The following is a 10,985-nucleotide window of genomic DNA, read 5'->3' on the forward strand; positions in this document are numbered from 1 at the left end:
GCCCTGTGGGAAGCCACTCATTGGAGCCATTCTTTGGAGGCGTTCATAGAATCCCAGCCTGGGTTGGGTTGGAAGGGACCTTAAGCTCATCTGGTTCCAACCCCTACCATGGACAGGGACGCCTTCCACTGGAGCAGCCCCCTCCAACCTGGCCTTGCTCTTGTATCTTGTGCCATTTTAGGGACCTGGGATAACCTCTTCCAGACTGCTGGACAGGATCTGCTCCTGAACCCAGATAGAGACTTCATCTGTGTCCTCTTCTGCCTTGGTTAGCCAGTGCCATCAGAGGGCTGAGGTGACAACCAGCTGCCATCCATGGTCCTTGTGGTCCCTGCAAGTGAAACGAGGGCTGGTAGCCAGACAGCAGCTCCTCCAGCTGCCGACCCCAAGGGGTTTGTTGTGCAGGTTCCGCTCACCGATGGCAACTTCCACATCCAGGTTTCCTGCCCGCTCTCTCCTCGGCACCGGGGTGATCAATTCCGGGTTGCTCTGGGCCTCAAGACGTTTGTGTGCCAGGAAAGTCGCGTTTCCTCCCGAGCCGGCGGGTGGCAGTGCTGCAGAGACACCGCTCTGCGCCTTGCAGGCTCCTGCGGAGGAGCTGGGAGCTCCTGCCCCTTGTGCTGCTCTCTCTGTGTGTCTGAGCCCTCTGTGACACCGCTGCCGCCTCCTCCTTCCTCTGAGCCTCTGCTTGGGCTTTATGTTTGTCAGTAATGAGCAGTCCTTATCTCCTGGTGCACAGGATCAGCTCCGCTGGGCTCCCGGGAGCATTCCCGAGTGGAGCACTGAAGCGGTGTCTGGAACAAGATAAGGCACATCTTCCACAAAAGAGGCTGTGGAACGAACTGGAAGCAACATACATGCAACCTCCTGTATTAAACTGTCTCCTTCTGTGAGCTGCAGGAATGTGTCACCCTGAAATAAGCCTTAAAGCAAAAATGACAGGCAAATGGACAGGGTTGGGATAACACAGCAGAGCAGGGAGAAGGGCTGGGGAGACACCTTGGTTCTGCGAAGAGCATCCCCTTCTTCATCACTCATGCAGCTCTTTGGTGTTTGACGTGTCCCTGCAGGAAGGTAAATGCTCATTTCTGACACTCCTGCAGTCTGTGGTGGTGGTTGGGGAGTTCCTGACTTGCAAGTAAAAGCTCTTCCCTTTGTCATCCCTTTTCTTTGTTCTAGCAGAGTCACAGGCTCAGGTTGGGCTCTTCTAAAACCGGCCTTTATGCTCACAAGGTGTCGTTTCCCTGCCCTGCCTGGTGAAGGGTTTCACTTTGAGACGTTCCTTTCCCTCTGATCCCTCCCTCCCCAGCTTCCTGCCTCTCACAGCTGGTGCTCAGCGGTGCTCCACCTCTCGTGTGGAACCTCGCTCCTGTTCAACATCTGCATGTTGAGATAGAGCCACTTTCACTGGGTGCTGTCCTGTCTGGGGCTGATGCGTCCACTCCATCCCAGAGCTTTCCTCCTGTTTCACCCATTTCCTCTTCCTCAGATGGTGACTGCAGAACTTCCTTGGATTCTTTCCCTTTTGGGGCACTTTGGTGTTTTCTTCTTTTCCCACATCCTGGCTGCTAAGGTTGAGTTCCTGGGTTTTCTGATCGCGTTCTGCATCATTGCCTGGGTACTTCGCCTCCCCTCTGGGGTGCTGCCTTTGCCATGGGGTGTTTCCTGGTCCCTCTTCCATGCATGGTCAGTGATGCTGGTGGAGGAACATCCACTTCCAGGTGTAGCCGTGCCTGAGCTGCCCACTGAGGTCAAACAACGTGGACAGCACAAAGCACAAAGCTGGTTGCTGTGTTCTGGCACAGAGCTCGGGAAGCTCAGCTACAGATAATGGGAGGAAGCGACCGGAGGTGATGGGGAGCAAGGAATCTCAGGGCACCTGCAGCTGCAGGAGGATGGGACCATGAATTGTGGCCAATGGGGGAAGGACACGAGCACACGATGTCTGAACCAAAGGTGCGTGTTGCTGCTGCTGACCAGGTGAGCTGCAGGGCTGGAGCTCCACGGGGATCCCACCGAGTTCCACACAACAGGAAGAGAAATCCCCTCTAGTTCTTACCTGTCAGCAGCTCTTCCAAACGAGCCCCCCGTTTCCCAATTACATGCTTCTATGGAGAGCAGGGTAGCACTAATGCTGCAGCAGGCTCAGAGCACTGGCAGCCAAACAGCTCCTGTGTCAAGCACCTCTTGATTTATCAATTCATCATTTTCTGACTTATTTACTCCATTCCTAAATGCTTATCTCACTGGGGTGTCTTGCCTGCACTGCTCCTGTCCGTCCCAGTGCTGGCAGGTCCTGAAGGGATTACAGATGTTCCTATTTACTCAGGTACATCTCGTGATCCTCATGTCATTCACTCTTCGTTGGCTTATGGGGCCTCCAGCAGCAGCAGCTCTTCTGCCGCATCCACCTTGGTGGCTCTTGAGGCCGTGGCTCCCGTTCCACCCAGCGGAAGCAGCTGTGCTCAGGGGAACACGAGAACTGCTGGAGCAAAGAGTGGTGGTAAAGGGTTTGCCAGTGGAAGGTATCCAACTGCTGCCGCTTGCTCCCGTGCCAGAAAGTCCCATTCGCTGCCTTTAGACTTGGTTTTGTGGTCGGGTTTGGTTTTTCAACGTGAGCAGGAATGGAGCTTCCCTGTGAGGAGGAGAATTGAGCGCTGCAGTAGGCAGGGAGTGAGGGCTGCAGAGCTGCTCTGGGGGGCAACGGAGGGGCCTCTCTTGGCTTCCTGCACCTATGAGCACCTGGAGAGTAAACAATGCCAAGCAGAGGATTAACTGCTGAGTACCATCTCCAGTGGTACCCAACCACCCACGTTACAAGAACAGCCTAGGAAAAAAAAAACCTAAAAATCAGGTTTTCTGTTTCCTCTTGAGTTTTCCCTTTCCTCTGGGGTGGGGAGAGAAGTGGTGAGCTTTCTGATAGAGATGTATGCTTAGATACGCCGGTGGGAGACAGGGATTTGGCTGCCCCTGCGCTGGCTGTGGTCCAGCGTGAGTGATATTTGTTATCTGGGATGTCAGCAGAACAGCAGTGAGGAGAGATGCCGCTGACTCAGTCCTGCTGGGGCTTAGGAACCGAGTTCTGACTCAGCCTGGGAGACTGAGGGGTTTGAGATTAACCCCCACTGGGTCAGGATGAGCTGAAGACAGCCTAACAGCATGGGGATGAGCCCTGGAGACAGGTGCTTGAGTTCCCTTATGGGTGGTGATACAGGGACACCAACGTGGATTTAACCCTCCCAGTGGCTCTTGGTAATGTGGGGGAGAGCAGGGAGGGGGCTTTGCCTGGGTTGCTCTGCCCGGGCTCTGCCTCTGTGGTGATGTGCTGTGTGTGAGGAGCACCAGAGCCTTGGGAACTCAGCTGCTCCCAGGAGCTGGGCTCCCACTGCTCTTAATGCAGGGGAGGTTTGGGTTTGTGATGCCGAGATGCTGGGCTCTGGGGCTGTGAAGGGGGACAGAGAAAAGCACGTTTTTGTGGGGGGTCTGCATTGTCATGGGGGAGCGCTCAGGAGATCGCAGGCTGAAAGAGGTTGATAACTGCAGGTCTTGCTTAATAGAGAAAGGAAAGAGGACAGGAGCAGCTCTGCTCTGGAGCCAGGCTGAGAGAGCTGGGCTGGGTCAGCCTGGAGAAGAGAAGGCTCCTGAAGGGGAGACCTGAGAGCAGCTCCAGTGCCTAAAGGGGCTGCAGGAAACCCGGAGAGGGGCTTGGGACAAGGGATGTAGGGACAGGCCAAGGGGAATGGCTTTAACCTGCCCGAGGGGAGACTGAGTTGAGCTCTTAGGCAGAAGCTCTTCCCTGTGAGGGTGCTGAGGTGCTGGCACAGCTCCTGAGAGCCGAGTACATGGTCCCCTGTGAGCCCTGCCAGGCTTCCTGCCCCCATGGGCAGGCTCTGGCCATGCTCCTCCTTCAAGGCCGCTCGCTTCCCCTGGGGCCCTGCAGATGATGTGTTTCACTTGTCAGGTCTCTATCCAGTTCCACTCTGTGCTTGTCATGTGCTCTTTGACGTCCGAGGCCAATACTTCCTCTCCCTGGGCCAGGAAGTTTCCGCATCCCTGGCGCATGTCGCTGCAGGGCACTCATCCCTGCAGTCATGCTTCCAGCTGGTCCCGAAGATGCTGAGATGCACAGGTCCAGCCAAGGAGGAGCTCTCCAACAGAACAGAGAGGTCTGCAGGGAGGTAAGACACCTGTAGAAGCCCTTAGGATAAAAGCCATGACAGGCTGAGAGTGCTGGGGCTGGAAGCTGCGTGGAGACCTCAGAGCAGTGTCTGAAGGGGGCTCCAAGGATGCTGGAGAGTGGCTCTTCATCAGGGACGGTAGCAACAGGACAAGGGGTGATGGGTTCAGACAAACAGGGGGAGTTCAGGTTGGAGATAAGGCAGAAGCTCTTCTCTGTGAGGGTGCTGAGGCGCTGGCACAGGGTGCCCAGAGAAGCTGTGGCTGCCCCATCCCTGGCAGTGCTCAAGGCCAGGTTGGACACAGGGGCTTGGAGCAAGCTGCTCCAGTGGAAGGGGTCCCTGCCCGTGGCAGGGGTTGGAGCTGGAGGAGCTTTAAGGTCCCTTCCACCCCAACCCATTCTTATTCTAAGCTCAGTGTCCAGGGTGCTGGCTCCTCACATGCAGCAGCGCTGGCACACGTGCTCACACCCACGCCGAGCCCGCCTGGCGCAGCAGCCGCGGGCTGTGGGTGTTGTCAAGTGTTTCTGACTCAGGCTCCAGATGCCATTGTTGGAGCAGAGCTCCCCGTTCTGTTGTTGCTGCCTCCCAGGCGGGATGGGCAGAGCCGTGCCCGGCTCCATCCTACCTGCTGCGAGCAGCACGGCACCCAGAGCTGCCCTCAAAACCTTCGAGCCCACAGGAAGGGCTTTTGTCATTTTAGAAGCAGCATTGCTGTGGAAACGAGCTCTTGGGGGATGAGTCAACGCTCCGCGGTGGTGCTGAGAGCCCAAGGCTCCTGCCAGCCCCGCGGGACCAGCCTGCTCTGCAATTTGGAGCGCAGGGGGGACCTGTGCTGGAAAGGGCAGGGAGGAAAGCGGAGGCAGGAGTTGGGAGGCTCGAGCAGGCTGAGGTTACCCAGCACAGGGGAAGCAGGAGCTCTGCTCCCTGGGTGTGCTGGGGACATTGGGCCTGGTGGGCACAGCAGCGTCAGTGCTTTATCCATGGGCTGCGGAGGAGTTATTGCTAATGGTTACGTGAGGGAAATGCACTCAGAGCCTTCTGGAATGCTGCTTTTCGGGGGATTGAGCCTGTCCTTTCAGAAGCTGTTCCCTAAGCACCACAATGAAGGTCTCTCACCCCTCAAGGGTGGCTCTTGGAGCTCTCGGTGGCACAGCCAAACAGGCAGGGCGCCCAGAGAAGCTGTGGCTGCCCCATCCCTGGCAGTGCTCAAGGCCAGGTTGGACACAGGGGCTTGGAGCAAGCTGCTGCAGTGGAAGGGGTCCCTGCCCATGGCAGGAGTTGGAGCTGGAGGAGCTTTAAGGTCCCTTCAATGCAAACCAGGCTGGGATTCTGTCATCACAGGCTGCTAACAAACGAGATCCATATGTAATGCCAGCCGCGGTGCTCTCTGCTGAGCTGGTCCAACACTGTCTGTCCTTATTCTGTCCAGCCTCCGTCCAGTGCTTCTATTTCTGTCACATTAAAAAGTCCAAACTGCATCAGACTTCAAGCAACTGTAACGGGGGCAGTCGGAGGAGAGGCTGCAAAGGCCAGCGCCCAGGGATTTCTATAGATAACGGGGAAGGCACAAGGAACATTTCAGCACGCAGGAAGAGGGCTGATGGCAAAGCCTCTGTTTAATTTGGATGTGCTTACCTGCAGTAAATACCCAACCGAGCCTCAAGGAGCTCGCAAGTTCCCAGAGGCTACCTGCAGCCCTGCCTTCCTCCCACCCCAAAGCCATCTTGCTGTCAGCAGTGATGCACCTCTGTGTTGCACAGGATCAGGAGGCTACTGCAGGATGAGACCTCAGAGAGAGCAGCTGATCCATCCGGTCTCAGCTTGTGCGGAAGCAGGGACACCTTCCCCTAGACCAGCTTGCCCCATAGAGGCTGGCAGCATGCTCGTAACCCCCGAGCTCATACCCTTGAAGGCTTATGAAGAACAGCAAATGCATTGAGCAGGACCCCAGGAGCCAGGTCACGGGTAGGAAACACCATGGCCTGATGCACTAAGGTCACCAGCAGACAGGGAAGCACATCACAGCACCCCAGCTACCATCAGCACCCTGCTTGTGGGTGTCAACTGGGGGTTAAATGGGCCTCGGAGAGCCCTGAGGGTGGGGTAAGCTGGGGGCTTGCTGTCAGCCCGAGGTGTGCATTGCTTCTTAGGTGGGCTTGTTCCCTCTGGCTGCAGGAGGAGCCGGGGCTGCCGCTCTGCAGGAAGGTTTGCTATGCTGTTGGGGGCATTCCCTACCAGATGACGGGCAATGCCCTGGGGTTTTTCCTCCAGATCTTCCTGCTGGATGTCGTGCAGGTGAGTGGCCACTTGAGACGGGGTTATCTGCAAAAGGGGCTTAGCATAAGCTCAGCACAATGGGGCAAGGGCAGGGTTCGGTGGGTGGCTAAAACCCCTTGGAAATGCTCATTAGAATTAGCTGTTCAAACTGCATCAAAATCACATCATGCAAATACTGGTGGGGGTGCAGGAGATGTTTCTGGGCCACTTCAGTGCCTGGAGTGGTCTCCAGGGGATGCAGATGAAACCTTGGCTCGAGGGAGCTGCCTCGGGCTCACTGCTCGCAGCTTTTCAGCAGGACTTCCTTCCCTTTCGTGCTGTGGTTTCTGTTTCCCCTTCAGCTGGAGCCGTTCCATGCCTCTTTGATCCTTTTCCTTGGGAGAGCCTGGGATGCAGTTACTGACCCAGCTATTGGCTTCCTGGTCAGCAAGAGCCCGAGGACAAAATACGGCAAGCTGGTGCCATGGTGGGTGTCGGGGCTGGAGCTTCTGGAGGGTCTTTGCTGGGCTTATTGAGTACTAGCACCAGGAGACACTGGGATGCTTCACTGGGAGTTCAGTGTGATTGTGGCTTCTGGAGAATTCCAAACCTTAACGTTGCAAGGACACAAAAGATGACACAACTCGCAGTGGGGTCCATATGTCATTGCAGTGAAACAGGAGGGATGTACTGCAAACCTGTCTGCTTGCTGTCAGTCACTCCGGGACCTCATGTTCTCAAGGCTTTGGTGCTCTGAGAGCCCTGTGTGGTGGCAGTTTGCTGTGCCAGCAGCTCTAACCACAGGCAGATCTTCCACATGGAGGGTTCCTTCTGCCCCCCCAGTTCTGCTGCAGGGCAAGGGCTTGAAGTGGTTAAGGAAGAGATGTTGGAGCATTACTTTTTCACTGCGATGGGCACTCACCTGAGCAGAGCTGCCTCCTCTCATGTACTCTGATCTCACAGTAGCTGGGCTCCGGTTCGGAAGCTGGGAAAGAGGCTGTGCTACGTAGCTCAGCTTGTGCAAGGAGAAGTGCGACCACCGTGTGTGAGGGTCCCATCTGAGCAGCTCCGTGCCTCCACAGGATCGCGTGCTCCATGCCCTTCGGGGTGCTCTGCTACTGCATGATGTGGTCCAGCCTCCCGGATGCCACCCCCGCCGCCCTGAAATTCCTGTGGTACCTGTTCATGTACAGCTTCTTCCAGACCTGCATGACTGTAAGGAACATGGTGCCTGGGGCTGGCTGCCTCACACAACAGCCTGTACTGCAGGGGATGGGGCCACGCTCGGATGGGGGGGTCCCAGGAAGGACCCAGAGAAGAGCAGTAGATGGGGGAAGCAGGATGGTGCAGACCATGCCAGCAGGGATGGGGAGATGGAGCAGTGGGTGCATTTGAATGCTGGGGTTGCAGTTGGGCTGCCTGGGCATGGTGATGTGATCTTCTCCATCACTGCTTTGTGGGAACAGAGCGGATCACAGAAGAGGGTGCCACTGAAGGCAGCATCATCTGCTGTGTGTAGGGATGAGGGGGGTGATGAGCAGCAAACCAGGGAAGCAGCAGCTGGGGCTGTGTCTGAACTCTGCTCTCCCCAGTGCTACCATGTGCCGTACTCTTCCCTCACAATGTTCCTGGGAGGAACCCAGGGAGACCGTGACTCAGCCACTGCCTACAGTAAGTGTCTGTGCCCTGAGCCCCTGTCTGCCTGCATTCCTGGGAGAACCTCCCTGGAGGAGGGAGGAATGAGGTCCTTTGGCTTGGAACAGGCTGCAGAGTGGCTGGGGTAAACCAGGAGGTGAAACCAGGGATGAAACCAGTCATCTTCTGCTAAGAATTTAGCTGCAGAAGCATTTCTTAGCTCTGTATCATCCCCGAGGGAGTCAGGAGCCAGATTTATTGGTTCCAAACATTAAAGCATTGACTGCTGGAGAAAGGGGGAAAAAAAAGAGCAGGTAGAAACAGCAGGTCTCTGCTTCTGGGGAAGCTCTGGACGGTGGTGCCTCTGGTTCTGTTCCCAAAGCCAGTCCTTTACCTTAGGGCTGTGTCCCAGCAGCCAGGGAGTGGGCTGAGGTTTCTCTCTGGCTGTCCTGGCAGGAATGGGGATGGAGGTGTTCAGCACTCTGCTCGGGTCAGGAATCCAGGGGCAGATGGTGGGCAGTTACCATGCCCGCATGAACGGCTGTTCCATGTCGAATGAAACCGTGTCCAATACCAGCACCTCCGGCCTCACCGGCTCCCTGGACAACACGGTATGGGCTGGCTTGGCACAGCCACCCTTCTGCTCCACACCGTACCCATACCTGGCAGTGCTCAAGGCCAGGTTGGACACAGGGGCTTGGATCAAGCTGCTCCAGTGGAAGGGGTCCCTGCCCGTGGCAGGGGTTGGAGCTGGAGGAGCTTTAAGGTCCCTTCAGCACAAACCAGTCTGACTGTCACTGTGCACTGTCTCTCATTTTCCAGCGTAGAGCCTATTTCTTTGCATCCCTGGTCCTGGGCTCAGTCTATTGCCTTTCCTGTCTGGTTCTCATCTTCGGTGTCAAGGAGCAGCCAGGTAAGGTCCATTTAGATGCAGTCTGGAGAGTGCCCAGCGGCAGCTGGATGATGGTGAGGATGGGGCTGCAGAGGATGCTGTTGTGTCTGTACTGAGGCAGTGGAGCTGCACCCCAGACACAGCGGTGCACCCCCCCCCCCCGTGCCCCCCTGTGCTGTGGTTCTTCTCCAGTGCTGTCTCCTCTCAGGGCCCCTCAGGCCCCTGGGGAAGGTTGAGCTGCCCTTTGCCAGCTGCCTGAGGATGATGGTGGGACACAAGCCCTACACCCAGCTGCTCTGTGCCTTCCTCTTCGCATCCCTGGCTTTCCAGGTGAGAGACCTGCTGCCACGGTAGGAAGAGAATGTGGGGAATGAGGTGTCCAGGCGAGTTTATCCAGACGGCGAACTGAGGACCCCAGCCATGAACATCCCCATGTTGCTTTCCCAGATCACACAAGGGATCTTTGCCTTCTTCTGTACCCATGCTGCGGGGCTGGCCGGGAAGTTCCAGCATTTAGTGCTTATCATGTTGGTAAGTGAGCCCAGGCAGACCTTCCTGATGGAGGGGCTGAGCCCTGGGTCACCTCAGCCTCCTGGAGTGATGTGCTGCTGTTTCTGTCCACCAGCAAGGACATCACCCATTGCTGAGCCTCCCCTCTGGTTCTCTCCTCAGGTCACAGCTTCCCTCTCCATTCCCTTCTGGCAATGGTTTTTGGGGAGATTTGGAAAGAAAACAGCAGCCTCCCTGGGCCTGGCAGTGAGTTTGCCCACGGCCTTGGATTGAGAAGCCCTGGGAGGGGACAGCCTTGTCCTCAGCTAACCATGGTGTCTGGGAGCAGAGCCACGTCTGGCTATGGTGTCTGGTCATGGCTCTGGCTGGGCAGATGGGTGCAGGCTGCTGTGAGCAGCAGGAAGGGTCCATGTGCTTTGGTCTTCCCTTTCCCCCTTTGCACAGCTCATCATCCCAGCCCTGGTAGCTGTCACCCAAGTGATGCACAACTTCCCGGCCTTCATCTTCCCGGTGATGGTGGCAGGCTGCAGCATGGCTGTGCTCTACCTTTTGCCATGGTGAGTGCAGGCACCTCCGAGCCTCCTGCCAGGCAGAGCAGAGGGGAAGGATTTAGGGAGATCAGCACCCTCGATGTGCCAAGGCTGCCTGTTTGCTCGGTGCAGCAGCTTGAGGGACGTGTGGAGATGGGACTGGGAAGGGACACGGATGGGATCCATGGTCCTCCAGCAGCATCCTTCAGTCTGTGCTCAGGTTTGGCAGCAGCATGTGCAGGGCACTCTTTTAATTCTCTTTTTCTGAAGCATTCTGTCTCTCTCTGCTGCTGGGAGCAGCTACGTCTGTGTTCAGCTGGGTGGGTGCCACTGACATGTCCCTGGGGCTGTGTGCCCCCAGGTCCATGCTGCCGGATGCAGTAGATGACTTCATGCTGAGGAACCCCGGCTGCCTCAACCTGGAGGCTCTCTTCTACTCCTTTTATGTCTTCTTCAACAAGCTTGCTGGGGGCCTTGCCGTGGGGATATCCACACTGAGCTTACAGTAAGCCCCCCATGAGCACCACCTCCCTCCTTGTGTCAGCCCAGCACAGGCAGCTTCCACTGCTGTTCTCTAGAGTGTTGAGAGGAGGTGCTGGAATCAGCCACAGGGGAATCCAAATTTGTCTTTCCAACATCTGTTGGAGCAAGAAAAGCAGAACCCCCCCAAAACCTGAGCCCCCAAGACCAGTTTCTAGAGGAGAGCAGCAGAAGTGCCTGCTTGCCCTCTGTGATGGCCTGAGGGGGCTGGGGGAAGGAAAACCATTCTCCTCTAGTTTTGCAGGTTACCATGCTGGAGACTGCACATCCAACCCCTCTGTGGTCCTCACCCTGCAGCTTCTCATGGCTCCAGTCCCAATAAGCCTGCTGCTCATTGCCATATTTGTCTTCTGCCTCCATCCTATTGGTGAGGAGAGGAGGAAGGAGATGAGAATGGAGATGGAGGCAATGGGGTAAATTTGAGCTCCCGGAAGCCTTGGTCCT

General features: G+C 56.6%; 1 protein-coding gene across 1 annotated transcript; it reads left to right on the forward strand.

The window, feature by feature from the left end:
* Window positions 1-1,941: 1,941 nt before the first annotated feature.
* Window positions 1,942-10,985, forward strand: LOC130603071 (sodium-dependent lysophosphatidylcholine symporter 1-like). The gene is made up of 13 exons (XM_057416549.1): window positions 1,942-1,980; window positions 6,354-6,473; window positions 6,797-6,921; window positions 7,517-7,649; window positions 8,027-8,105; window positions 8,526-8,680; window positions 8,892-8,982; window positions 9,170-9,291; window positions 9,409-9,492; window positions 9,634-9,717; window positions 9,916-10,028; window positions 10,363-10,506; window positions 10,778-10,985. Exons 1-13 carry the CDS (start codon window positions 1,942-1,944, stop codon window positions 10,956-10,958), a joined length of 1,470 nt encoding a protein of 489 aa, XP_057272532.1. The 3' UTR covers window positions 10,959-10,985.

The sequence above is a fragment of the Pezoporus wallicus genome, unplaced genomic scaffold (assembly GCF_028554395.1).
Source record: "Pezoporus wallicus isolate ANWC-B61680 ecotype Strahan unplaced genomic scaffold, APGP_CSIRO_Pwel_v1 contig_13399, whole genome shotgun sequence".
Classification (NCBI taxonomy): domain Eukaryota; kingdom Metazoa; phylum Chordata; class Aves; order Psittaciformes; family Psittacidae; genus Pezoporus; species Pezoporus wallicus.

Excerpts from the sequence above, each read along its gene's own strand:
- LOC130603071 (XM_057416549.1), top strand. The coding sequence starts at position 1,942 with ATGTCTGAACCAAAGGTGCGTGTTGCTGCTGCTGACCAG. Across the intron at positions 6,922-7,516 it reads TACGGCAAGCTGGTGCCATG|GATCGCGTGCTCCATGCCCT; the intron begins GTGGGTGTCGGG and ends GTGCCTCCACAG. Across the intron at positions 9,493-9,633 it reads ATTTAGTGCTTATCATGTTG|GTCACAGCTTCCCTCTCCAT; the intron begins GTAAGTGAGCCC and ends TTCTCTCCTCAG.